General features: G+C 59.5%; 1 protein-coding gene across 7 annotated transcripts in view; it reads left to right on the top strand.

Annotated features, from left to right (window-relative positions):
- Window positions 1-27445, top strand: part of ABR (ABR activator of RhoGEF and GTPase) — a 173949-nt gene that overhangs the window by 127183 nt on the left and 19321 nt on the right. For all 7 annotated transcript variants that reach the window (XM_071210448.1, XM_058283792.1, XM_071210449.1 and 4 more), the window contains 10 exons: window positions 1173-1225; window positions 1768-1908; window positions 3640-3761; window positions 5440-5605; window positions 7472-7594; window positions 7945-8020; window positions 8499-8603; window positions 9533-9607; window positions 11546-11643; window positions 11938-12069. In XM_071210448.1, the coding sequence (XP_071066549.1) occupies window positions 1173-1225; window positions 1768-1908; window positions 3640-3761; window positions 5440-5605; window positions 7472-7594; window positions 7945-8020; window positions 8499-8603; window positions 9533-9607; window positions 11546-11643; window positions 11938-12069 (1091 nt within the window). The remainder of the gene's footprint in view (window positions 1-1172; window positions 1226-1767; window positions 1909-3639; window positions 3762-5439; window positions 5606-7471; window positions 7595-7944; window positions 8021-8498; window positions 8604-9532; window positions 9608-11545; window positions 11644-11937; window positions 12070-27445) is intronic.

Below are 27445 nucleotides of genomic sequence, written 5' to 3'. Positions count from 1 at the left end.
CAAGCACGGGCTATTTATATCTAGGGCTTTGGGGGACTCTCTGGCTTGGGGGCTGGCTAGGGTGTGACCATCGGCTCTGGGGACCCAGTCCCGAGTCCTCCTTCCCCGCCAGCCCCCGGCCTCTTGGCAGCGCTGTCCCGGAGGCCAGAGGTCCCGACCCAGTGGAAAGAGGTGCCCCGTGCAGGGCTGTGGACGCGCCCAGGCTGGGGAGGCCAGGCCCGGCGGCTGGCAGGAAAGGGTGTTGGGGAGCATTGGACTGCCAGCTGCCGCCGTCACCTGGCCCTGCTGAATCCCGCAGTCCAGAGCTGGTGTCTGGGTCGCAGAGGGGCGTGGTGAATGGGGTCCGTTCACGGGGGCTCCCACAGGCCAGGCTCGGTCTGAATTTTCTCGAGAAACCTTTGCCCCGTCATGCTTCCGCTTGCTTGGGAGTGGAGCCTTTCCATGGAGACCAGGCCTGCGTCCCTGGCCCCTGCCTGTGCCCTTCCGGGGGCGTTGAGGGAGTGGAAAGGGGTCTTCCCGATGAGCTGAGGCAGAAGGAAGCACACTGTTCCCAGGCCTTGGGCAGGAGGATGAGCAGGGCCAGGCCTGGGGGAGCTGCACTCCTTTGAGAGCAGCATGTCTCGCTCTCTCTTTTTTAGCGGTTCCGGGGATTGAACCCGGAACCTCATGCATGCGAGGCAGGTGCTCAACCACTGAGCTCCACCTGCTCCACAAGCGTGTCTCCTTCCCCCATTCTGGGGTCCCGAGTGTGCTCCCAGAGCTCTGCTGGACTCCGTGGGGACGTGTGTAGGTAGACCCGTGTGATTCGGGGCGGGGGGGCAGGGGCCTATCTGCAGCATCGCTGTGAGCCCAGGCAGGCTGGGGGTGGCCTGAGGGACAGCCCTCGAAGAAACTGTGTCTGGTGGGAGATGGAGGACGAGGCAGGGGTGGCAGCGGGCCTGGGGTGCCAGGGCTGCGAGTCCATCTGTTCCCGGTCATCTGGCCTGCCCTGGGGGTGAGCATGCAGGTGGTGGGGGCTGCGGAGCCCGCTCGGCTCCCTGCACGTGGAGTGCACGTCGGGGGTCCAGGCAGGGACAGGCGAGGCGGGTGGTGGGAGACACAGCTGACGGCCGAGGTCTCACTGCTGCTTGTGTCTCATTCCCCCCTTCGCTCTCCTTCGCCCCCACCCCCAGCTCTGCTCTACAAGCCCATTGACCGGGTCACCCGGAGCACCCTCGTCCTACACGTGAGTGTCCAGACCCCCTGGCGGCCAGGGCGGGCTCGAGAATCTGGGGGAAGACTGGGCGCAGGGTGGGAGGACACTGGAGTCTCGGAGAACGGCCCATGTGGGGAGTGGGGCAGAGTCCCCGGGCCCTGCCTGTGCCTGCCTGGCCAGCAGTCACCATGCCAGTGGGGCCAGGGCCTGAATACAGCGTGGCTACCAAGCTTGACATTGGGCCAAATGCTTCCTCGGAGAAGGCACTTCCTGCCTCCCATTCCCGCCTCTTGGCCTGCTCTGCCCTTGGAGCAGCTGTGGGGGGACAGCCGGGGGTTTGGCCAGCTGCTGGGTGAGATGAGGCTCCACCTGGCTCCCACCAGGGGGAGGAGACGGCTGCAGCAGGAAGGACAGAGGCCCCCCACGTGCCTCCTGCTGCTCCGACCCTGCGTTTTGGTTCCGCTTGTGCGGGCAAGAGCAGGTTGGAGCGTGGGTCCCTGGCCGACCCCTCGCCCCACTCTCACCTCGTTGAGCCCCAGCACCCTCCCCCGACCCACCCGCTGCCCCCCCAGGACCTGCTGAAGCACACCCCTGTGGACCACCCCGACTACCCGCTGCTACAGGATGCCCTCCGCATCTCCCAGAACTTCCTGTCCAGCATCAACGAGGACATCGACCCCCGCCGGACTGCGGTCACAACCCCCAAGGGTGAGGTACGCTTGGGATCCAGCGCAGCCTCGCACCCAGGACCGGACGGAGGCGCGGGCGGTGGGCCGGGCCAGTGTCCCTGCTCTCGCTCGGGCATGGGCATCGCTGCCCTGGGCCCTTGTCCTCCAGCCCTCATTACCTGTGGCGTTTCAGGCCCTGGTGCAGGAGCTTTACGTCCAGTGTCTTGTTACTCCTCATAGTAATCCCGGGAGGCAGAAGAGGAAGCTGAGGCCTGGAGAGGGTCAGAGACTGGCTCAGGGTCTCGGGGCCGTGGTGGCTGAATCGGGGTCCTTGCCTGCACTGTCTGCAAGCCCCATGTGTTGCCCACCATGCCAGGGAAGCCAGGGGCACTGGGTGCCTCATTCTTGAGTGCAGACACCCTTCTCTGGCCGGGATGGTATCCTTGGGTGTCCTCTGGAAGATCCTGGCTCAGTCTGAGCTGGGGAGAGCCCCCAGGCTGCTTCCGCAGCAAGCAAGGCTGGGACTAGAGGCGGCTGCGGCCCCCAGGTTGCTGGAATGTCCCGGAGGGTGCCTCCATGGGGCACAGCAGCTCCAGTTCCCTGGGGACCCTTCTCGGTGGAAGGGTGAGGGGATACCCTGGTGAGGAGATGCAATTTGAACACTCCAAGGGACAGTTGTCCAAGTGGGTCAGCAGCCGGGCCCTGCCCAGCGGAGGGAACGAGGCGGCATTTAGGAGTGAAGGCTGACTGGGTTTATGGTCCTTTGTTACATTTATGAGGCCCCAGCCTCCTGGGGAGGGAAGCAATGAGAGGCAGCGTCTGGAAAGTGACTAATGGGCCAGAGAGAGCTGTCTCTGCCTGGTCCCCAGTGCTGGTTTACAACCCGCTGGAATGTCACCAGCTTGTTTAACTCTGGGAATATCTAAAAAATCTCCAGCGGGCTTAGAGCTCCATCAGTTTCAGGTCATCTTACTTGTGTGCCTTCAGTATGCTCACCTCCGTGTTGCAGAACTTGTGGGTCCATGGCATGTAGCACACACAGGGGAGGCGGGGATGGCTTGTGACAGCTCCAGGGAAGCCCGCTGGCTCCAGGGGTGGTGGGGAGGGAGCTCTGGATGTCCCATGCGAAGCAAAGTGCCCCGACCACGAGGAGCCCAGGCTCAGGGCAGCTGCAGGTCCCCCAGATGCTGCCACGGCCCCACGGAGGGCAGCCCTGAGTCCATCCCCGTGGGGGTGGTGGATGATCTGCTCAGAAGTAGCATAAAACCAGGCCTCAGTGGAACTGCAGGTCTGGAGTGGGCTGAGATGGGGCCAGCTCTTTAGGCTCAGCTGTGTTGTTTCCAGTAAGGTCCCTGAGTGTGTGGGTGGGGGCAGGATAGGCTCTGTCCAGGTGGGAGCTGTGAGAGCTGCAGGAGAGCGTAAAGCTTCTGTTTATTGATCGCCTATTCTGTGCCAGACACGAACGATGTGTTTTCCATATGCCATCTCGATGAATCCTACCTTATAGGCAGGTAGCATTGTCCCCTTTTACAGATGGTGAATCTGGGACTCAGAGAGGTCAGGGCATTGCCTGAGAGTGCAGCTGGGAAGTGGCAGAGCCTGGGTTCAAACCCAGGCCTGGGTGACCCCAAAGCCAGTGCTCTTGACCCCCGGGCAATACGGCCCCTCCCTCCAGCCCTCCCCAGCTGCATGGTGTTCCCCAAATCCCAGTGCAGGCTGAGCCCTGGGCTGCCCCCGCTCTGAGCAGGCTGGGGTGGGTGTGCCCATCCCCCTCAGACACGGCAGCTGGTGAAGGACGGCTTCCTGGTGGAGGTGTCGGAGAGCTCGCGGAAGCTGCGGCACGTCTTCCTCTTTACAGATGTCCTACTGTGCGCCAAGCTGAAGAAGACATCGGCGGGGTGAGTGCGTGGGAGCCCAGGCTGCGAGGGGGAGAACCAGGCCCCTTGTGGAGCCCCTCAGCCACCCGGGGCAATCTGCATTGTTTTTTCCTTTTTAAAAATATATTAATTATTTTACAGTATAGCTTTTTCCCTCAACTAGATCATGTTTTAATGATAAAGATACTACAACCACATTACAGAAAAACATCACCCCTTGAACATAAGCACCCATCTCTTGCTGCCATATTTCCTTCCAGTTTTTTAGTGTTCTTAGGTTTTTCATACAGTTGTAATCAGAGTGAATACCTAATTTTATGCTTTGCCTTTTCCATTTCACGTCATAAGCATTTTCCCTATTGCTGCCTAATGTTCATAATCACCATTTTACTTTACTGCATGATACTGCAAATAGATATGCCATAATTTACTTAAGCATTCTCCTTTTATTAGACATTTCTACATTTTTGCTAATTGCAATTCAGAGAATATTTGTTAAATCCACTGCTACCATTTATTGTTTATCCCATGCCAGGTGCCATGACAAATGCTTCGAATGCATTATTTCTAATCTTCCCAGCAATTCCACACAGCAGATATTATTACCCCCATCATATAGATGAGTGAGAAGCCTTAGAGACGTTCAATAAGATGCCCGCAGCCATACAGCTAGAAGTGGAGGAGATGGGATTTGAACCCTAACCTGGCTTGAAAGCTCCCTTTCACCTCCATCTCTGCACCAAGTGCTGTGAGCCCAATCTGTGCCCTGAGCATAAAAGCTTACCCAGTATTCATTTACACATCCTGCCACCTACATTTACTTCTCATCTATTCCATGCTGAGCACACTATTTTACAGTTGAAGGGGAGACAAACAGACAAGTCATGCGCTCAGTGTAACACTAAGGGACTGGAATGAGAGGTACAGTCCCAAGTCCTGGGGGACATCAGAGAAAGAGAGGCTGCCATGAACTGCAGTAAAGGGGATGACTCCCTGGAACTGCGTGGGATTTGAGATAGGTCTGGAGTAGACATAGCAATAATAAGCACACATGCCTCACCTTCAGTCTTTGGCCCATGACAGACATTATTAATCAACCATGACACTCTTTCCTGCTAGGCTGGAATGTGGCTTTATGATCCTCAGTACAGACCCCATGTGACTGACCTCTATTGATCAGAGCTGGTATTCAGAATAACCTCTGTCTTCCATCTCTTGCCTTAAGTTGATGACTATGAGTTAAGTATGGGCACGGTAGAAGGAAAACTAGGGTGTGGGAGGTGGAATAGGATAGCACGACCCTTCACTCATGCTGAAGCCCAGGTGGTGTGGGATGCTCATGGACGGTCTTACTGGGTCAGAAGACTGGCAAGGCCAAGGGCCAGAACCATCCCTGACTTATCCAGAACCTGCCTGATGCTCTACCTCAGGATAAATTCAGGCCAGAGGATCCGGCCCGTCTCTGAATTCCAACAGCACCTGCCCTCCAGCCCACATGACCTAGTTGCTGATCATTATGGTTTCCTCTGATACTCCACGTGTGTACCTCCTGATCGGGCTCTGCAAGCATAAGGGCCGTTCTCACCTGTGACGAGCTCCAGGCACATCCCTTTCGGTTGGCTTCTTGGTTTAGGGCCTTGGAATAGAGGCTTGAACAGCCGAGTTTCCTCGGCTCACGTCTCCCTCCGGCTTGTTGCAGGAAGCACCAGCAATATGATTGCAAATGGTACATCCCCCTGGCCGACCTCGTGTTCCCGTCTCCCGAGGAGTCTGAGGCCAGTCCTCAGGTGCACCCCTTCCCAGACCATGAGCTGGAGGATATGAAAATGAAGATCTCTGCCCTCAAGAGTGAAATTCAGAAGGAGGTGAGTAGAGCCTGCCATTTGAGCCCAGGGCAGGGAAGTCAGGGCATTTTCACTGCATTTCTTCAAGTCGGGTTTGCCAGGGAGGTGGAAGGAGTAGAAGCTGCAAGCTTGGGGGTCTGATGTGGGAGGCCTCCGTGTGCATGTGCTGAGGAGGAAACCCTGCTCATGGCATACTAGCACTGAGCAAAGGGAGAGAGGGCGAGGAGGGCCGTGCTCGGAATCTGGGGGGCTTAACTATGGCACTGCAGAAAAGGGGAACAAGAGGAAAAGGCAGAGAGTATGCGAGAGAAAAGGTCCTGGGAAGCCTCTCAGAGACTGACTGATCAAGTAGGCCAATAAATAAGGAGAGAGGGGACTTGCATATCATACTTAACACACTTGACCTAAAAATACCTAGAAGCTTGCTCTCTGAAAGGGAACTGACATTCTTGTCAAACACAGAACCTTAACAAATGTTTATCGTGTAGCAAGCCACAAAGGAATTCTCCAATTGTTTCCAAAGAATGATAGCGTCCAGGCCATGTTCACAGACCACTGTGCGATGAAGTGAGACATCAACAGCTAGAATACAGTTAGCTATACACCTGGAAAGTTAAAATTATCAAGTGAAAGAGGAGATCAAAACTGCAAACTGGAACAGCATGGAAATGAGAGTGCTACATATCAGAATCCATGAGATGTAGCCAAAGCTCTACATAGAGGAAAATAGCCTTAATTCATATATTCAAAAATATGGGGAAAGTACCCCAAGAGGAGCCCTCCCCATGCGTGGAAGGAAAGGCAGGGAGCGGCTTGGCTGGCCTGGGTCTCTCTTACTGAGTCTTAGGCCTCACCTCCCCTGGGAAGCCTTCCTGGACAGCCGTCCCCCAAGTCTGGGCTGGGGACCCTTTCCCTGGGCTCCCAGTTTAAGACAGTTGTCTCTGGCTTTGGTTTAATTGTTCCAGTAGTGCTCACGCCTTTGAAGGGGTCCCCACCCCCATCCCTGATTAATAGTTTGGGGTGCATTCTTTCAGATGCCTGTGCTTATATGGGGGTGTATGTGTTTGTGTGTGTGTGTATATACGCTTTATTTAAAAAAACAAGAGTGAACTACATGCACTTTTTTACAATGTAGTCTTTTACTTAATAGAGTACCTTCAGGCTCTCTGGAGCGCTTGGATTTTTTTTTTTTTTTTTTTTTTTGACAGCTGCATCACGCCCCGTTGCTTGACTGCACACTCCTTTTTTTCAGTGTTTCTTTAGTTTCTGGTTCCTTACCCCTAAACAACAAGTCGGCAGTAAACATGACTATGCTCATATGTCTCTGTGGTAGACTCCCTGTAAGTGGGGTGATGGGGGCAAAGGGTCCGGGCATTTAACTGCCGGATTAACCTCTGAAAGCATTGCATTCGTTCCCCCAGCCGCCAATAAGAGTAACTGCTCCCCTACCCCACACGGCGCTGCCCGTGGGCAGTTGTTAAAGGCTTGCCAGGCTAGTGGGTAAAAAATGCTATGGAAACAGATTCTAACTGAGCAGCTCAAAGGTGGCTGGGAACTAGACTTGGGGGATAATGGGTGTTAATGAGAGGGAGGGGACCTTTATAAAGTAACTATAGACTTGGAAAATTGGCGGAGAAGGGTGTGCTGGCAGAGAGGGAGTAGCTTGTTAGAGGACGGGGAATAGGCCGTGAGGCCAGGGGGGTAGGGGCCAGGCCGGGCGGGGGGTGCCAGGCTGGGGATGGAGGAGTGTGCCTCGCCCAGGAGGTGGGACTTTATGCCAGCAGGTTTCCGAGGTACTTTAGTGGGGGGATGTCGTGCTTCGAGCCGGCCTGGGCGAAGGGGAGCCTGAGTGGGAGGAGACTCATTTGTGCCCTCTGCCCTCTGCAGAAAGCCAACAAAGGGCAGAGCCGGGCCATCGAGCGCCTGAAAAAGAAGATGTTTGAGAATGAATTCTTGCTGCTGCTCAATTCCCCCACAATCCCGTTTCGGATCCACAATCGGAATGGGAAGGTAGGGAAGGGTGGGCTGGGACAGACAGCCCCCCTCCCTTGGTCCAGGACTGCCCAGTCTCTAATCCATGGGAATCAGGGATTTAGACCCTCACTTTCCAAGGAGGCTGCCATGGCTCCAGCACAGGACTCCCTCTCCCTCCACTTCTTGGGGTGGTGCCCGTGTCCTCTGCTGGCCATTCTGGCACTGCCACTCTCGTCACCTGGCTTTCCAGGAAAAGAGGCCCCCTTCCCTGCTGCCCTTCTCCAAGCCTAGGGGTGACTGGTAGTGAGAAGAGCCATGTCAGGGATCCCAGAATATCCTTAGTCTGATCATGGTCATCCCACTGAATTCTCATTTCCTCCCTTCAGAGCTACCTGTTCCTCCTGTCCTCAGACTACGAGAGGTCAGAGTGGAGAGAAGCAATTCAGAAACTACAGAAGAAAGGTAAGTCCCACCTCGCGCTGTACCATCCTGATGCTACCTACGGCAGCGACGGGCCTGTCACGTTCCCAAGCGTTTTCATGCCCAGGATCGCCTCTTCTGCCCTCACAGTCACCCTATGAGGTGCCAGGGCAGGTGGCACTTAATTGATGTTCCTGATGATTGAGGCCCAAAGAATTTAGGTGATTTGCTTATGGCATGTGGTGAATTTCTAATAAGACTGGACTCAGAGCCTAGGGTTGTCAGTCCCGCTCTCTCACTTGCTCTCGCGCTCTCTCTCATATACACACACGAGCCTCTTCAGTTAGATTCTCCCTCTTACCTTCTGAGCGCTCCGTCACTGTCCCCGTGGAATCGCCCACATGTCTTTCCCTCCCTCCTCAAGGCCCCGCTGCCCTAGAACCAGGCTGTTCCCCCACAGCAGGCCCCAAGGAAGAGCAGCAGGCCTGCTATTCCCGCCCCCTCTCGGTTCCTCCTGCAGATCTCCAGGCCTTTGTCCTGAGCTCGGTGGAGCTCCAGGTGCTCACGGGGTCCTGCTTCAAACTTAGGACTGTACACAACATTCCTGTCACCAGCAATAAGGACGGTAAGAGCCAGCGCTTGGGGCTGCCCCAGCCAGCAGGTCCAGGTCCCCAGGGCATTCCTGGGCCCTTCCACGGGGCCGGTCACCTGGCTGCCAGCGGTGGGTCCCTGCTCGAAGGCGCCGGGACTGCTCCATTTCCAGGCTCACAGAGCTTGACTCTGGGTCGCCCTCCCCAAGGGCTTTGGGCACCCAGATGGCCCCAGCTCCTCCCGGGCACCCCCTGGCTTAGAAGCTGGCACGTGGCTGCACCGGGGTCCTGCTGTTCTGTGCTGGTGAGGTAGTCAGGTGACGGAGCACAAGGCTGCAGCACGGGCGGGCGGTGCGCGTGGGACGGGTGGGGAGTAAGGCCACAGGTTGCCAGAAACCAGGTCTTGGGAGGCTTTGAGCGCCCAGCGAGGGGGTTGGAGCCCACGCTGTAAGCCCAGGGCCTGTGGGAGGTTGGGGGTGGTGGGGAGGTCTGTAACTGGGCCAGAGTGAGTGGGTTCTGGCTGCCCGTGGTTGTGGTGAGGCGCCTGCTCTGTGGAAGGAAGGGACCTTGAAGGAAGCGCTCCCCGGCATCTGGGGGTCATCCAGGCCCCCCTGGGCCCCAGGCAGGGGGCAGAGCTGATCCTTCTCTCTCCTTGAGCACAGTGACTTGAATTGGTTAATTTTCACCTTGAAAGGCTAGACCGAGAGGGGCGACCTGCGGTGGGCAGGATTCAGAGCGTCCCCCGGAAGTTTCCAAATCCCTGGCCCAGGAGGGCGCTTGGGGTGGCCCCGCGGCTGTGGAGCGGGGGAGGGGCTCCTGCACCCCCTGGGGCCCGGAACTTTAGAGGAAGCGCGGGCTTCGGAAACTCTTCCGTCCGGCCACCAGGTGGTGCTGTCAGCCCGGGGCTCGGCTGCCACCGCCGTCTTTCCTGCCTCTCACTCCCCTGGGCCTTTCTCTCTTGCAGACGACGAGTCTCCAGGACTCTATGGCTTCCTCCACGTCATCGTCCACTCTGCCAAGGGGTTTAAACAGTCAGCCAGTAAGTGCCCCCGCCCTCCAGCCTTGGGAGAGGTTCCATAGGACGTCGTTCCTTTTTAACAGAAAGTCCCCAAGTTCCTGTTGGGTGTGGCCTCCACCTCCCACCTGCTCTGGCCCGCCCAGGCTGGGGTCCTGCTGCTGTGCCTCAAAGGGTGGTTCCTCTAGGCTGGGGCTGGTTCCTGCCCGTTGGCTCCAAGGCCTGCTCTCCTCCCAGCCTCTTCCAGCCCCAGGTGTCTGCAACTGTGGAGCTGGAAAAACTTGGCCTCCAGACCCACACCTGCCAGTTACAAGCTGTGTGACCTTGAGCATGTTGCTTAACCTCTCTGAGCCCCAGGTTCTTCTTCATAAAAGTCAGTCACACTTGTGAATACTCACCTGAAAGCGGGCTAAAATGTGGCAGTGTGTGCAATGCCACATGCGCCCCCTCTTTTCTCCTTTATCATCACCTATTAAATTTGTGCCGTTTTTGCCATTTCAAAATACACCTTTTTGCTAATTTTTATCCACATAGGAATTTGTGGGAAAGTTAGACAGTTAATTTCTACCCATTTGCCAGATGAGCAGACTGAGTCACAGAAAGATGAAAGGACTTGATATCACACAGGATCAGAAACCCAGGGCTCCTGACTCCTCCAGCCTGTCCTTCCCCCTCCCTCCTCTTCCTCTGTGGCAGGAGAGGTCCGCCCCTTGCCCCTCCCCCCTGCAGGGCGCTGAGCAGAGGGTATGCCCCTGGCCACACACGGTCATCGATGAGCCTCCGTTTTATCCCCTGCGCTCCCCCGAGCCCTGCAGGAGGAGCCACTCACACCAAACCCGCCCCTCCTGCCCCGTCTCTCAGCCACGCTGACCGGCTCCCGACCCGGCGGAGGCTGGAGGCTGGAGGCTGTGGGCCTCGCACCCCCGACCTGCCGGCCTGCGCCCCGTATGCTGGCGTGCCGTGTTACCCAGCTGTGTCGCCCTGCGTGGAGCCAGCTCCAGGCTCCCCTCGCCCTCTGAGGGAAGCCCCTCTGAGGGAAGGCAGCCCAGGGCCCGGCCGGGGCGTCGTGGGGCTGGCGACTCTGGGTCGCGGTGTCGGCGGCGGCCCGAGCCTTGCGTCCACCCCTGGCCTCTGCCCCTCCCGCCTCGGCTCACTGCAGAGGGACGCCGTGGAGCCTCAAAGAGCACCCCCCGCCTGCCGCCGCCACCCTGGGATTCAACCTGGGTGGCTCCCCGGAGGCTGGGGGGGGCTGCGACCTCGTCCCTTAGGTCTGAGGGCGCAGGGGAGAAGGTCTTCAGCCGTAAGGGCCGTGGTTTGAGGTGGAAGCGCTGGGGACAGCCGCCCGCGACCACTAGCCGGATCCCGGGTGGCGGTGAAGCGGCGTTCCCTCACGCCACGGGTACCTTCTGCGTGCCGAGCCCTGTTCTCGGCCCCGAGGATGCCCGAGTGGATGAGGGAGCCCGGCTTTTGCCCTCACAGTGTTTAATGTTGTGGTGGACGGAAGAGAGACAACAAACCCGGAGAGGAAAGGGCGTTTCAGTCAAAGCATAGATCCATAGAGAAAACAAACAAGAACCCGGCGGAGCTTGTGGAATGTGGGGGGGGGGGAGGCATTGTGGTCATCCCAGCAGTGGGGGGTCCTCCAGGCACCCAGAATGGGAGGGTTGCTGGCCCCTCCCGTGGCCCCAGCTCCCATGCTCTGGGGACGCGAAGACCTGGAGACGAGGGAAGGCAAGTCACGGCCCTAAGGAGGGAGGGTCAGCGTGGCCCGGGGCGGGAGGAGGGGGCCGAGCGAGGTGGGCACGGCCAGGACAGGGCAGAGGAGAAGGAAGGGCCGAGCGTCCAGTGCGCGGGGCCGAGGAGCGAGGCGCACCTGCGGCGATGGTGGGAAGGACGGGCGTCCTGTCGCGCTCCGAGCCTCTCGGGCCTCACTGGGCCCTTGCCTGCCTGTCCCTCCTGCAGACCTGTACTGCACCCTGGAGGTGGATTCCTTCGGCTATTTTGTCAGCAAAGCCAAAACCAGGGTGTTCCGGGACACGACGGAGCCCAAGTGGGACGAGGTGAGCGCAGGGGCCCTGAGTGCGTCACCCGCCCTCCGGTCCCTCTCCTGCCTCGCATCCTTGTGCTGGGGTGGGGGGGGGGCTCTGGGCCCTCACTCCTCGTCACCCGCTTCTGAGCTCAGTGTCCTTGGCGGCCGGTGCCAGGCAGGCTCAGCTCAGGCCGGCGCAGAGGTCTGGAGGCCGTGGGGAGCGCCTCCTCGTCCTGTCATGGGGCGCTCGCCGGCTTCCCTCCCCGCGGGCAGAGCCGAGGCCCAGCTTTGGAGGCTCAGGGCCCTTGGGCCCGTCTCTCCCCAGGAATTCGAGATCGAGCTGGAGGGCTCTCAGTGCCTGAGGATCCTGTGCTATGAGAAGTGCTACGACAAGACCAAGGTCAACAAGGACAACAACGAGATTGTGGACAAGATCACGGGCAAAGGGCAGGTCCAGGTGAGGCTTTAGGCGCATCCAGGCACCGAGGCGGGCTGGGGAGCTGGCGGGCCGTGGTGCGGGTTGAGAAGGAGTCCTTCCCGGCCAAGGGGCTTGGCCTTTGGTGGCTTTGGTTCAAGGCTGGCTGGAGGGAAGTTCCCCAAGGTGCTGCTTCTCCCCTGCTGGAGGTGGCACCTCATTCCAGGCCCAGGGCTCCCATGCCTGGCTCAGGTGGATCCCACCCCCCACACACACAGGATGGACTGGGAGGGTGACAGCTACCTTGCGTTCACATGTCTGTTGGTGACTTTTTCCTGGAACGCTGTGTTGAGAAGGATTCTGAGGCTGCGTACACTAGCAGGAGGGAAGAGTGCTGCATCTGATTAGCAGTGTCTGCCATAGGCTTGGGGATGGGAGCGAGGCACATGCTCTGAGCTTTGCCATTTGTCTGAGAGGGGTTAGTGCATGACCCACTGCTGAGATTGCTGGACTTGACTCACCTGTGTCGGCAGTTCACTGGCTTAAGGTGGGTTCTCTGGGTGTCGGCGGAGGCTGACACTCAGGTTAAGAGCACAGCTGCGTCTGCTGCGTTTCTTGGCGCCCTGCAAATGTATGGGGTGGGGTGGCGCTGGGCTTGCAGCCTGTTTCTAGAACATGCTGCCGGTTTGGAAAGTGGCTGCTCTTGTTTTCCTGTCGGGAGGGCACGGGCTTGGGGTGGCGTTTGGCTCGGAACCACAGCCTCTTGTGCTTATGGCAAGAGTGGTCCGGTCGGGAGGCCGAGGCAGTGGGGGGTGGGATTCGCTGACTGAGAAATCAAGGGAAGCAATAACTGGCCCCTGCTGGGATTGAACCGTGGGCGTTAGGTGTCCCAAGCTTCCTTGCCATCGCCCTGGACGTGCAGGCTGCGGGGCCCCCCAAACAGGTGCTCGTTGCAGAAAGCGTTTCCTCCGCGATGCGTCGCTGAGGCCGCGGAGCTCGGTACCTGGCTCTTGACGGGGTGTCCTCTGTGGCCTCGTCCCTTCGGACCCTGTGTGGCCCTCTTGCTCCCCGCGCAGTCTCAGGCTCGTGTGTGAACAGAGAAGACGGTCCTGTTCAGGGGTGGGGCATGGCCACCTGCCGCATGTCACCCCATGTCCCTGAGCACGTCCCTCCTGACACTGTGGGACCTGCACCCTGCTCCTCGGCGCTGTCGCCAGGGAGACGGTGCTGCTAGGCAACCGCAAGCCGTTCCTCCATTATTTAGGAAATGGAGCTGGTGAGAAAGGGCTCTCTAAGTTCAGTCGCTGGCATCTCCTTTCTGTGGGGATGGGAGCCCCATCTCCACATCTGGGTCGGGGCTCTGGACTGGGGTCCACTCAGCCCAGGAGGCGCCCAGCCAGGGGACGTGACGGATGCCATGCTCCCTGTGCCATTGGGTGGCTGTGGCATGGAAGGCGTTAAAGGGGTTGTTGGGGAAGCCAGCTTGGTGGCACCGTGGGCTCCAGGCCCGTAGACTGCAGGGAGCAGGAGCCGGCCACTCTCCCCACCTAGAGGCAGCCCTGTCGCGTCCCTCCTCCCGCCGGTCAGCGCACACGCCGTAAGCCGCTGCCTCGTGGAGACGCGGCAGATGGAGGCACTGGGGGCAGGGGAGGAGGCCAGGTCATGTTTGGCAGAGCGGAGAGCACCGCCTGGTGGGGAAGACGTGTCTGTGGTTGAGCTTCGAGGAATGTTGCCGGCCTGGGAGTTGGCGTTAAAAGAAACACAAGCCTTCCTGCCACCAGCTGACCGGGCCTGAGAGCGGACAGCTAGGGTCAGTCCTCCTGACGGCCTTGACGCTCTCCCGCTCCCAAAGGCACAGCCCCATGCGCTCAGCTGTGCACCCAAATGACCAGCCTTCCTGTGGGCGGGGGGCAGGGAGCGTGTAAAGTCCTGCTCGTAAAGGGACCCCCGCGGCTGGCCGGGCGGGTGGAGAGCACGCAGAGAGCAGGGCGCAGGGTCAGGCCCCGCACTGCTCCCACTCTCTCTCCCACCCCCTTTCCTGCCCCGTGTCCACGGAGGGGACTGGCCGGCGCTCAGACACATGATCCTGCTTTCCTTCAGTGGGCACCGGGCGGGGAGCTGAAGGTGGCCCGTGGTGGGGCCAAGTCCTTGGGCAAGTTCAGGAGGCTGCAGGAAAGACTCCCACTGCCCCCCCCTCCCGCTCAGCCCAGGAACCGGGGGGCAGGACCCCGTCTCGTGAGCGCCAGGCGTTTGTGCCCGTGATGCGCCTCCCTCCTGGGTTTGCCCGATCTGGCAGTGGCAGGGACAGGGAGGGTCAGCACTCAGTGACAGGCGGATGGCCCTGCTCCCCACCGTGTGCCCAGCACTGGTGTTCTCGGAAGCCCGTTCCTCAATGCCAGGTCAGATAAGCACCGCAACAGCTCTGCGAGGAGAACGACAGCCGTTTCCTCCCCGTTTTACAGAGGACAGTGAGGCGCTGCCAGAGGACCTTGGTCAGGGAGCCTCCCGGCCTGGGCGACTGGTGACCTAGAGGAGGAGCCAGCGAAGGTCCCGCCCCAGACGAGGAGAGTTCCCTGTGGGCTGGAGTCGGGGAGCTTCAAGGAGGTGGGAAGAGGGTTTGGGCACACTGGCTAGTGGTTTTTTTGTTTGTTTTTAAATTCCAAAAGCAGTGTTTATATTAGAAAGGAAATTGCAGTAATAGTGAAAAGCACTGAATCATCATCGCGAACCATTCTACCCTGCTCCTCTGAAACAGCCGTTTTACTTGCTGCCTTCCTCAGGGAAACACGGTTTAGAATTTGAGTCATAGCGTAGATTTTGTATTTTTCCAATTTTCATGTAAAGTTATTGTAACACCCCCGTCCTTTTCTCTCCCAGGGCTGTGGGTAGCCTTTATAATTACCTTTTATTTTTATTTTTCTATATGTTGTCAGAAGTACTCCGTAGTCTTATACCATAACTCATTCCCCGGGTGGCGGTGCCGTAATTGCCGCTGAAGGCCCCGTGTTTTCCTAGCCCGGGTGGGCAGGCTCGGTCAGCAGAGGGGAGCGGGGCTGGCATTCCCGGGGGAGGCCGAAGGTGCAGGGAGTGTCCCAGGAAATAAGGGAGCAGGGAGGGCCAGCGGGAGGGAGGCCCAGGGGCTCCGCGTGTTCTAGGCCAGAAGGGACCCCAGAGGGCGTTCGGTATAATTCTGTTCCTGCAAGAAGGAAACAGACCAGAAAGCACGAGTGCCGTGGCCACATGCACACGGCCTACTAGTGACCATGAAGGGCTCAAAATTGGGGTTCAGCTGCTGGACAAACAGGTGGATGAAAATGCCCCTAGATGGGGGTGTGGCTTGGATGCCGGCCTGTGGCTCTCGGGGGTCTTGTCCTTTGTCACTGAAAATTCAGCACAGGAGCCCACCAGCTTGGTCCGTTTCTCCTCTGTAGGCTCAGGAATGCGCTTCTCCTTCAGCCTCAGGGGCGCTACCTCCACCTTCTCCTTCACCACCTGCCCCTCTGACAGGAGCACCCCCAAAACCTGCAGAGGGCTCCCCACGGAGGCCGCCTGGACTTCCTGGCCCCCAGAGGGCTCCCGCTTGTTTATCCCACTCTATTTCCAAGCGCGCTATTCCAGGCTGCAGGTGCTGTCCCAGCTGGGGCCTGCCCTTGGCCGAGTAGCGTGTTCCCAAGGCCTGGCCCTTCCTGGCAGGCAAGGGCCCCACAACTCAGCACCTGTCCCTCACCGTGGCCTGCAGGGGGCGCCACGTGGCAGGCTCAGCACTGGGAGAGAAAGCAGACGAGGATTGAAGGTGGAGGGGCTTTGAAGCCAGACAGCCATGGGGGTCAGAGCCCAGCTTCCGCCACTCGTTATTTGGCAGAACGGGGTGAGTTTCGTTTACCTCTCGGAGCCCCAGTTTCCTCACCTGTAAAATGGGCTCTAATGAGGACTGAATGTGAAAGTACGTGAAGCCCCCGGGCCCAGTGTAGTCAGTGCTCGGCCAGTGGTGACGGCCACCCTTGGTCCCGAGCCGCCAGGTCCAGGGGCCCCATCCTCTGCCTTCCCACTGGGATTCTGAGTGTCCCTTTTCTAGAAGCCCGAGCACACTGTCACCTGTGTTTGGGCCTCTGGCCAGCTCTGAAGTCAGACCCGGCTTTGATGAACCAATCAGGGGCAGGGACGGCAAGGCTGGGGCCCTCCCTGCCTGCCACCCTGAGGGTCCCTTGCCCGGGGGCCTAGAGACGGAATTGCAGTGACCCCAGGGCCAAGCAGCACGGCCGACCCGGGGAGCAGCTTGGCGTGGGGCCCTCACACCGAGTGCAGAGTAAATGAGGAGGAGCCCGGGCACAAGGGCCCTTTGTCAGCTGGGAGCTGCTTCTGGTTTCAATTACTCTGCAAAGTATGCGGAAACTCGGAGTGAGGGTGGGTCAGGAGCCTGCTGGGGCAAGAGTCAAGGGCTCTCCCACCCCAGTTCCCTCCATCTGACCCTGGAGAGGTCTGTTGTCCCCATCTGACCCTGCCCGAGGGTCGAGCGTGGACGTTGGCCGAGTTGACAGGGCGCCCCTCCCAGCGCAGGCCTGCTCTGGTTCTTCACAGCTGGTGCCAGGAGGGTGCCTGGGCCCCTCCCTGGGCTGGACAAGTGTTCTGACACATAGGCAGTGCATGAGCCCTCTCACCTCTTGTTTGTCCTGCCGGCCTGGTTCATGGGACACACTGGCTGCGGCTGCCCCTGACCCCGGGGGAGGCCTTGTTTTGCCTGGGTCGGAGGACAGGGTGGGCTGCCGTGAGAAAGCCTCGCTGGCGGGCTGGCTGCAGAGCTTTCTGCTTTCAGTGCCCACCCTGGCCCCCAGCCTCGCAGCCTAGGGACCCTGGAGGGGCCAGAACATGGCTTTCCCACTTGTCCCCTGGAAGAGGGACCTGCCCGCAGCCAGGGCCAGTCTGCTTCTGCAGCCAATGCTTTATGTCCCCTCTGCCTGCTGCTATCAGAGCAGGCTCATGTGGGGCTCTCCCCTTAGCTCCCGTCTGCACCGCGGCACCAGTCCCAGCGGTCCGTGGGTGAGCACCAGGAGCCGTTGTCCTGCCCCGACCCAGGCCTGCAGTGGGCCCGTTTGCTCTCCGGCATCCCACCTGCTGTCAGTTCTCAGGCAGGCATAGCTGCCTCAGGTGGACTTAGAGAGCGGGCTGCAGGAAGCTCGCCTCGGCTGCGGAGAGGCCAGGGCAGGATCCTGCATGGTCCAGAAGCTTCTCCAAATGTGCAGTGCAGACCTCTCTTCCCAGCCTCCTCCGTCTCCCAGGCGCTCCCGGTCTCGGGAGCCTGGACTGCGCCCGGGGGATTCTGGAGGCAGGAAGCAGAGGGAGGCTTGAGGCTTTTTGAGTCTCCCTGTCTGTGCCTCCTCCCCCTTGGGGAATGCGCCTTGGCAGGCAGCCTTGGTGCCTGCACCCCCAGGACCACCTCCAGGCGCTGGGGAACAAGCCGAGAGGCTGGTCCAGGCGGCTTCGGGAACTGATTGGTTCAGGGCCTGAGAGCACCCCGCTTCTCAACAAACCACAGGGGGGGTGCCCTCCACTTCAGATCTGGAATTGGGGGCCCCCAGACCCAGAAGCAAAATCCCTGGGTGTGGTCCCCGATGCACCCCTTAGTAGCTGGGTGACCGTGGGTGACCCCCCGAGCGCCATCCTCCGTAGCCTGTGTGGGTGGTCAGTGAGCTCATGGAGGTGGAAGCAGCTGGCACACAGCCTGTTCTCAGCGGGCGGCTCATCTCCCTGCGGCTGAGGCTGCTAATTCATCCTCATAGGAGTCCAAAAATCTGGTCCCTGGGGTGGTACCACTTAAAAAAAAAAAAAAGACCAAAAAAAAAACCTTTGAGGAAAAAGAATTGCCAGGGAACTCCCTGAATTAGGACTGGCCTGGATGTGAATGCTGATAAGGGGACACTTTCAGTCGTGTCCCGCCCACCCCCCTCGAGCAGGCAGCCCAGCCTTTGCCGGCAGGAGGGGCATGGGTGGCAGGAGGGGCATGGGTGGAGGCGGCACCCCGTGGGGCTGGACAGGAAGGGCTGGCGGCACCTGCTCGTGCCCTTGGAGGCAGACCTCAGAGCGAGTTCAGGGCCAAGTGACCCAGCTGAGTGGAACCTACACCCAGCAAAACGGAGGCCAGAGCTTCCCAAAGCAGAGAGAGACGTGGAGACGGGGCTTGAGTTCCCGATCCAGGGCTCTGACCGGAAGTTTCCTTAAAAAGCCTCTCACGTCCGTGGCCCCCACCCCCCACCCCGAGGGAGGCGAAGGCCAGTGACGTGGTCAGGAGAAACGGCAGTTCTCACGAGAACCATCGGTCGGGTCTGCTCTGAGCCACCCACAGAACTTAAAGACTGGGCCCGTCACCACCCGGCCTGTCCCCTTGCACAGGGGCTCGGGGACTTCCGATTCTGCCCTGGAGAGCTAGGGGATTCCCTGGAAGGACGTCAGGAGCCCCCAAGGCAGGGGACAGTGGACAAAGGAAGTGCGAGAAAGTTGGGAAGCCTCTTCCCACCCCAGCCAGGGTGCCTCTGCTACTTTTGTCTGATATTGGTGGCCAGGGGACTTTGGCATAACATTTCATTAGGATATAAAGGGGTCGTCAGTTTTTAAAAAACCCAAAAGAACAGAAGACCACTTACCTGGCCCCTGCTCCTGATTGACAGGTGTGGAGACTGGGCTCGGGGAGAGAAGGTGGCTTGCTGCGTTCACAGTGACCAGGCAGGGCTCAAGCCCAGGTTCCCTGGCTCCCACGGGCTTCCTTCTGTTCACTTTGAGCTCAGAGTTGGGTGGAAGGAAATTCATTAATAATAGAAAAGGAGAATGGAGGCTCAGTAGACCCTGACCTACTTTCAGACTTAACTCTCCTACCTGGGGCTGTTACGTCTTCAGCATGCCGCCTGAGAGGCCCCGTGGGCCCCGGGCCCACCCCTGGGGCCTGAGGCCCACTGGCTGTGCCAGGAGACCCCAGCCCCACCACCCACCTTCCCGCAATGAGCAGGCAAGCAACCAAGGATCCAGGCATGAGTCCTGGCCCTGAGTTGAGTCCCGAGCTAGGGAAGGAGTGGATGGACGTGTGGTGGGGGCTGGCTGCCCATTCTCTCCCTGGGTGGGTTTTGTTTTAGTTAAGCAGGATGTTCCCAAAGGCTTAAGTGGATTTTCCACCCTTTGCTCCGTGACCAAATGTGCCGTGAGAATAACTAAGGGTTGCCAGGGACATGCTGTCAGGGCAGTTCTCTGGCAGTGGGCAAGCTCTTGGGCCATGCACCTAGTGCCCCTAAGCACCGTCTTGCAACACTCGTCCCAGTGTGGCCAGGCAAAGTGGGGAAGGAAGCGTGTGGGAAATAGCACGTTTGGACCGTCCTGTAGCCCCAGCTAGCCTTTGGGGAGATGGCAGGTTAGCAGCAGACCTGGTGCGGGCTTGGTCTGGGCTGTGAAACAACTAGTTTTTGACCCTGGCTGCCCCCTTGCACCATGCACGTTCTAACCCTAGAGCCCACCCCGGAGCCCCCCGCCCTGGGCATCCAGCCACCAGTAGCCACTTACCTATAAACAATCGAAGTTCGAGAGCACAGAGAGCTGCAGCCCATGCACAGCTGTTTAGCAGGCAGCGACCTGACCCCCGGGAGCCCTGGGGTCTCAAGCCTGGACTTCCAGGGCCTCAGCTGCTGTCCCCCTACCTCCTCAGCGGTGAGGGCTCAGTCTGGCCAAGTGCCGCGTTAGAGACCGTGAGCTGTTCAGGGGCTCTCTGCCCTGCTCGTAGTAGGTGTTGAATGAATGAATGAATGAAAATGTAGTTTTTAGGCTCCACTCTGCCACTGGAGCTTGGTGATCCTGAACAAGGCATCCTCGTCTCGAGTCTAATGCTAGTCTTGAACACACCAGATATTCAGAAAATATTGGATGGATGGATAGAAAAACATGAATGGGCCTCAGCGTCTCCTTCTGGGGAGAAGTCTGTCCTTCCAGGCTACAGGTTTGGGTTAGGATAGAGAAGGAAGAAGACAAAGCATGCTTCAGGAGTGCAGGGACTACAGAAGCACAACCAGGAGGCCGCCCCTCAGCGCTCCTGCGAGGTGCCCCCCCCCCGCCCCGATGTGTCTGGGCCCCTGTGCTCTGCCCATCTGCTCTGGGGCCGCCTCGCCCCGAGCATCTTGTCTCACGCACTGCCCCCTCAGGGCCCTCCCCACACTGTCCTCCTGGGCCCAGAAGGATGCCCTGGGCACATCCCTCCCAGCTCCTCATCCCCAGCTGTCCCCAGCCCTGGCACCCGGGCTGTCTGGGTGGCCTGTTGAGGCTCTCCCCTCCCCGCGCGCTCCCTGCCTTGCTCCAGCTGGCTGCTCAGGAAGCCCCTTCCCCGGCTTAGAGGTGTAGGCCCCTCAGGACAGGGTCGGGGAGTTGGGGCTAGTCCGGGCTCCGGCGGGAAAAACTAGGTCATGCCACGGAGGCGACAGCCTCACCCCCGAGTTCTAGGACAGAACTTCCTCCTCGTGTTCACAGGCCGGCTGATCTGCCTGGAAGCTGTCCCTACCCCCTGCTGTCACCCAGGCAGCAGCGGTGGCTGTTCCTGCCTCGGCCGCCCACATGTCTCAGGCTGTGGATTATTCCCTGTTGACCTTTTTTCAGTGCTGCTGCTGCAGATCTGCTCTCACCTGATTTTACCTCGGTCACAGCCGTGCCGGGGGCAGCCCACCCCTTCCCAAAGCAGAGGCTGGGTCCTGCTCGCATCTCCCCTGGGACAGCCCCCCTCGTTCCTCCGGCAGAGAGTCCAGGCAGGAGGTGAGGGAGGACGGGGCAGTCCTCAAGGACCGTTTTCGGTCCCGACGACGGTGACATCTGTTCGTGTGTGTGCCTTACCACCCAGGCTCTGTTTATCCAGAGAGGGGCCCTTGGCTGTCCTCAGGGCTGAGTCCTGCCAGGGGCGGCTGCGGGACAGAGGCAGGGAGGGGGGATGGGTCCCTGCCTGGGCAGCCTGGGCATCACCCATCCGGCGGAGGTGAGGGGGTGCCTGGTGGGCGGGGGACCCGCAGTCGGGCTGCCGCTCTGAAGGAACTGGCTGGGGGAGTTTGTTTTGCACACAGCCTTCTCCACCCTGCTCTTCGACTGTCGATTCCGGGAAGAATGAGTCAGGCTTGGGGAAGAGAAAGCCAATCTGTGCCATTGCTGGAGAGAACCCCCTGTCCACAGAGAGGAAGGGAGAGATGAGCATCTCCAGGGAAGAGCCCCCCGGCCGGGCTGCCCATCTGCCGAGGCGCTCGTGTCACCATGGAGACCGTGGGCTGTCTTTCATCCAATCAGATCTTGTTTTACCCAGACGAGTGTTGAGCCTGGGGTTCCTCACACAGCAAGCCTAGGGCCACGGGGGACAGGGGTGCTGGCGCGCTTCGCACAGCCTTCCCCAAACTGCACCCTGCGGCGGGTGCCCAGGTAGAGAGAAGGGAACCTTAGGAAGCCGGCGTGGGGCCGGTTCTGCAGTTAGCCCAGCTGTGCCAAGCAGCGACCGTGTGCCTGCAGCGGGTCAGCATGCTGAGCAGTGATCAGGCGCCTGACCGGCGTGTTACACAACCAGCCAGTTGCTCTTCTGCCCAGGGGATGCAGAGTAAAGTGGGGCCCGGCTGGGGTGGGTGGCCTCTTCCCCACACCAACCCTTCTTCTTCCAGGATTCCTCTGGCTAGAACTTTTCTCTCCTTCCTCTCGACTCTCGTGGTATCTTATCTATGCTGTTTTTATGGCAGAAGACTGGGTTTCTTGAGGGCAAAGACGGTGCCTTATCCAATCATATATGGTGGATGGTGTATGATGCACAGTAGTGCACAGTTGATAGGTGCCAAATGCACGAGTGAGGTCCCCTCCTCGAGTCTCCTCTCCTCTCTCGGGCTGTCAGCTTTGTGCAGCGCAGGCTTTTGATTTACCTCTAATGCCTCAGCACCTGCCCCAGCGTCAGGCACACAGCCACGCCCTCGGTCAGTGCCTCTTGAATGACTTGAATGGAATGAAAAAATGAAGACTGAGGGGGATGAGTGAAGACTTCCTGGAGGAAGGGGACTTGGTGGCAGCCACAGAGAAGGAGCTGCCTGGTGCTGTGGGGGGCTGGAGATTGTACCCATATGCCCTGGGGAAGGCAGGTGAGGGATGGGTCGGGAAGGGTGGCTCAGGTCTCAGCTGGGCAGGGGACATGGGAATGTCTCTGCATCTGTGGGTCTCTCCCTTCCCCCATCTGGGGTGCTAGAAGCTCTTACAGCTCAGCCCTGGTTCAGCTGCAGTGGCTTTGGGCAGCTTCAACTCAGACCAACGTGCCTCTATGGGGCCTTGGTAGCCCACAACACAGCCCCGTCAGCCCTCTGCAGAAGGGGTGCAGAGTGGGGAACCCTGGAAGAGAGGGGTGGCCCAGCTGCCCTGTGGGCTGCCCTGGACCCAGGCCCTGGTCATAGCCCAGCAGGGCCCTGCTTCCACCAGCAAGGCAGAAAGCCATTCAGGGCCAGCTCCCACCATACCGGGACGTCACAGTGGTGGGGACCATGGCGTCAGAGCCTCTCAGTAGCTGCGTGACTTTGGGCAAGTTGCTCAACTTCTCTGCATCCTTTCCTGAGTTTCCTCAAATGGGAAATGGAAATGCTAGAACTTACTTCACAAAGTCATGGGAGGATTGAGTCAGTCTACATGGAGGTGAGCACAGTGCCTGTCTGAGAGTAAGCTCTCAATGAAGCCACCCATTTCTCAGCCAACACTGAGGGCCCTGCTGCAAAGCCCCGAGGCCTGTGGGAGCATTCTGGATGCTGAGGGCTGGTCTCTGTGCCCTGATCCATCTGCCACAGAAATATCTTGACCCAGCTCTTTTTCCAGAATCCAGAGGATCCTATGCACCTTCAGGAAGGCATAGTGGTTGTGAGTGCTTTGAGGGAAAGCTTCTGCTCGCCAGCTGTGTGACCCCAGAAAAGAACGTCCTCCCTGAGCTCTGCTCTCACATCTGTAAAACATGAGCTACTGGTAATAACAACCTCCCAGAAGTTGTGGCACTTAAAGGCCATCAGATAAATAGCTCCTTGCCTGGGATGTGGCCCACGGTTGGCGGTGAAAACCACGGCCTCCTTCCCACCGCGTGCTGGCTCTGCAGTGGGGCGACATCTTGGATTGCCCTGCGTTTCGTGTCCCCGAACCATTTGGGGCTCAGGCCTTTCTCCTTCCTCTGAGCACCGTGACTCTAACTTGTATGGTTAACTTGTGAAATCATTCACTTCTCCCTCTTGGGTTAGAGAGTCGAGGGTCAAAGATAAGTTCTTTCTTCTCTCTCTCAAGGCGCCTGACTCAGACCTGTGGCCGATTGCCCTCGTCCAGGGGCACCCTGGCTTTCTACCCCGGCAGCAGATGCCTTTTGGGGGGTTCTTTTGTCTGAGGTGTGCAGGGCCATGGTTAAGAGCGATCATGTGGGCAGCCCCTCTTGCTGGACACCCAAGCCAGTGTCATCCTTGGCTTTTGCACGTGTTCCCGGGAAGGGCCCCCAGGGGCCTGACTCCTGCCCACTAGGGGTCTTCCCTGTTCTTTACATTTCCCACAGGAGGAGCTTTGTGCCTGGCTCTGTCACCATATTGGCACTGGGGGGGCCCCTGAGTGGGGAGTCCAGTAGAAGTCAGTGCCCCAGAACTTGGAAGTACAGGGACTCCAGGGTGGCGGGAGGAGGGCAGCGGCTCCTGCCCCTGCGCCCTGGCCCCGGTGACCCTCTTGTCTCAAAAAGCCCCTGCCGCCAGGCCGCAGTACTTGGAGCAGCCTGGTGGTGAAGGGGTTAAGGCAGGGACTAGAGAGGAAGGAACTGGGTTGTGTTTAGCTGCTTGTCCAACTTTATTTAGTAAGGACTGGAGGGAGGGACGCGTTTCGGTGAAGGGGCGCCCCAGCTGGCTAAGAGTTAAAACCGGGAGGTTGGGTTTTTTGGAGGGGCAGCCCCCAGCGCCTCCTTTGAGTCACTTCCTTCGGTGGGGGCGGGGGCGCTCCCCGCACGGCTGCCTGCAGCCGGCTGTGGCGCACGCACTCGGGGTCCCGCGAGCCGCGGACCCGCGCAGGAGAGAACCGGGCCGGGCGCCCGGGCCGCCGGGGGGCGCTCAGCGGGACCCTCCTCCCGGGCGCGCCGCGGGCTGCCGCCTCGCGGGAGGGGAGGAGAAACCAGAGCCTGGCACCATGCGCTGCCCGGCGCGGCTCGAGTAACAGTTCCAGGCAGGGGCTCCGCGGGGCCGAGCGCGCCCGCACGGCTCTCTCCCGCGCGCCGGCTCCCGCCGAGCCCCGGCAGTCCGCGCGGAGCGCGCTTCGCCCACCCGCCCTGGACCGGGGGCCCGCGGCTCTCGCCGGCATGACCGACGTCCTGCCCCAGCCGGACTGCAGCCCGAAGGCGGTGTGCGAGCCCCTGGAGCGCTGCTGCCTGGATGGGCTGGAAGAGCCGGGAAGCAAGCGGCCGTCCAACACCGGAGCCCGCCTCTGGGGCCGGGTGCGCAGCAAGCTGCTCCGCCAGAAGGTGCCAGCGGGGACCGGAGGGCTGGGGGAGCTGGGGGTGGGGGCCTGCTCCGACCCGCTGACCCTCCCTGCCGAGCTCTCTCCTCTAAGCCCTGTTGCATCTCCTCTAGTCCTGGGACAGAGGCCAGGTGTGCGTGTGTGTATCTGTCTGTCTGTCTGTCTGTCCAGGTGGGGGGGTAGGAGCAGGCCTGTTGGAAATGACCTTAATTGACTGAATGCTGCTTGCTATCCTCACCCCTGACCCTACTGCTCCTTCTGCCGCTGCCTCTCTCTCAGGAAAAGGAAAGCTGTGTCCTGAGGGAGTACGGCCTGGGTCCTTTCTGAGTCTGGGCTGTCAGGAGTGTGAACAGACTTGAGTCTGTGCCCCCCGGGGCCAGCTCAGACCCAACCCCTGCCTCCAGCGGGCACTGTGGCTGCTTGGGCACCCTCCGCCCTGTGAGGTGTCTTTGTGTGGGGTCGTGCGGAGGTCGTGGTGCTGCTGAGCCGGGGGGCTTGCCGGTTGCCTCTTTAGCAACCACCCAGATGACTGCGGGTGCAGTGCCTGTTGGGCACCAGGCAACTCAGTGTGCCAGGGGCTTCCTGACCCAGCGGGCAGCTCAGACCAAGCAGCACCAGTGCAGTCCTGCCTGCAGCCCCAGACCTTGGTGGGATTCAAAACTGAGCTACAAGTGGACTGTCCTGCAGCTGGGCAGGCTGCCTCAAAGCTGGCTTCGGGCCCTGGAATTGGGCACCCAAGGAGGAGCCAGACCCAGTGCCCAGCACACAGTGAGTGCTTGATAACTCTGCAGACCAGAAGAACTCTCTGAATAAGGTGCTCCAGGTGCCTATCCTGGCTGCCAGGGCTGTGCCCATCCTTCAAGGTAGCGATCAGAGAAGCTCCCCTTGGTTAGTGTCTATGGCAGTTTGGAATTCGCATGCCCTCCTGGAACTCAGAAGGGGACCCTCCTCTGAGCCAGCCCTTACTGCCAGCCAGCTTAGAGGCTCCTGGAACCTGCCAAGAGGAAGCAAGAGGAAATGTTCTTGGGCCCGTTGGCCCTTTGTTTAGTTGTATCTCCTGCCAGTGGGGCATTCTTGACTTCCCGAGGTGACATCAGTCCTGGAAAGTGCTGGGCAGGGCAGCAACTTGAGCTGTCCTGCACTGGCCCCTGTGTCACCTTCAGCCTCTCTGGGGACCAGACTAGCAGAGTCTCTCCATGCTGAGGCAGCTGTCTGCGCCCAGCAGTGCGGAGCTGCCACCCACCCCATCTCCCCCACTGCTCACTGTGGCCAGTCGACAGCCAGCCCAAAGCTCAACATCCATGTTGGCAAGAAACTGACCCAGCAGGTTTCTGGCGCAGTGCTCGCCAAACAGAGCACTTCTGGTTTACCTGCCCCTTTGAAAGTAGGGGGAAGTTTTTAAACCCCAAAACCCCAGACTTTCAGATCTTCTTTCCATGTGCCTTTGTGGCTGACAAAACCAAGAAGCCGCTTTAGGAAATCTTCAGCTGGTTTTGCATACATGCCGCAGCTGTATCCAAGTGTCCTGTCTGGTGGCGCTACTCAGGTCAGGAGTGGCCCCCCAGCCAGGTGCTGGGCTGCTGCTCCGGTTGGCATCAGTACAGCTGCAGGGAGGCTCTGGCGCTGGTATGTGCTGTGTGCAGGTGATTCGGTCCCCAAGAGCAGGCTGCGTGTCAGTGTGACAGATGAGGGTCTGCAGGGTGGGTGACAGAGGGATGTTTCGGCTGCTGAGCAAGCAGGTGGCCTTGCAGAGCCCACCTTTGGCTCTGCAAGTGGCAGGCTCACTGCCCACTTCCTCGCAAGCTCATGCTGTCCAGGGCTGAGGGTGGCTGGGATACCAGGCAGCAGTTTCGGTGGGGTGGGGGAAGGGTGCCAGCCAGGTGGGAGGGGTGACATCATTAGCTCCTCATTAATTTTGCCCTACGGGTTTGACTTAAGCAAAGCTGTGGCTGCCAGAGATACCTGTGGCCCATCTGCTCCCATTTAACTAAAGATTCAGAAAAGGTTGGGCGGTGTGTGTGTATGTGTGTGACTCATCTGGGGACCCCATGCTGGGGCTGCAGAGTCTGTTCACATGGAAAATTTCCAAGATCAAAACTGAGACGTTGAAATACCTGTGGGGCCTTTGGCCTCTGCAGTCTCCTTGCTGGAGGAATGGGGACACAGGGGCCGCCTGTGTTTCTTCTTTGGTCCCAGAGGGGCTACGGTTGGGTTGGCTTGCCCTGGGGAAGGTTTTCCTTCTGGCCTCTGACTCGCACTTGGTTTGTTGTGCAGGAATTTAGCAGAGGAGACACGTGGCATCTGGGTTTGTGGGTTCTGCCAGGCCTCCGGACGTCAAACTTTGCATTTTTACTTTCCTTTCCCATTTTTTGCCTCCAATTACACTCAAGTAGACCAGGCTGGGTGCCCTGCTCTCCCTCCCTTCCTGCGTGCTTCTGGATGTTCAGCTCCTCAAATTATAAGGCCACACTTTGGAGTGGGAGGGGCCGAAGGAGGAATCCCTCTGCCAGCCCCGTGGTGCATCCAGAGGCTTTAGTTGCTCCCTTGTGGGAGCCCCAGAGAGGCTATCGGGCCCCAGTTCAAGCCAGTCCAGGAGCGTCTGTCTGGTGGGGAGATCGAGGCTCCTACTGCAGCCACACACCCAAGGCACAGCTGCTCCTGACCCAGACCAGGCCAGATTGTGGCAGACGCAGGCCGAACTTCAGGGTCCTGAGGAGCGGGGAGAGCTGAGGAAGCAGCTGCCACTTGGGTCTGAGAGCCCCCTCCCTCCCAGGAGCGCCTCTCAAAAAAGCAGGAGAACGGCGAGACACGGAGGTGTGTCCTGCCGAGCCGCAGAGTGCCCAGCCTCTTCTGTGACCGGCTGTGCCCCATCCTCCTCCTAGAGAGGGTCGGAGTATTGCGAGGGAGACAGGACACGTGCCCCCTT

Source organism: Dasypus novemcinctus, chromosome 21, assembly GCF_030445035.2.
Source record: "Dasypus novemcinctus isolate mDasNov1 chromosome 21, mDasNov1.1.hap2, whole genome shotgun sequence".
NCBI lineage: Eukaryota > Metazoa > Chordata > Mammalia > Cingulata > Dasypodidae > Dasypus > Dasypus novemcinctus.
Note: the sequence above shows the minus strand (reverse complement) of the source record. Positions and strands in the feature narration are given on the sequence as shown.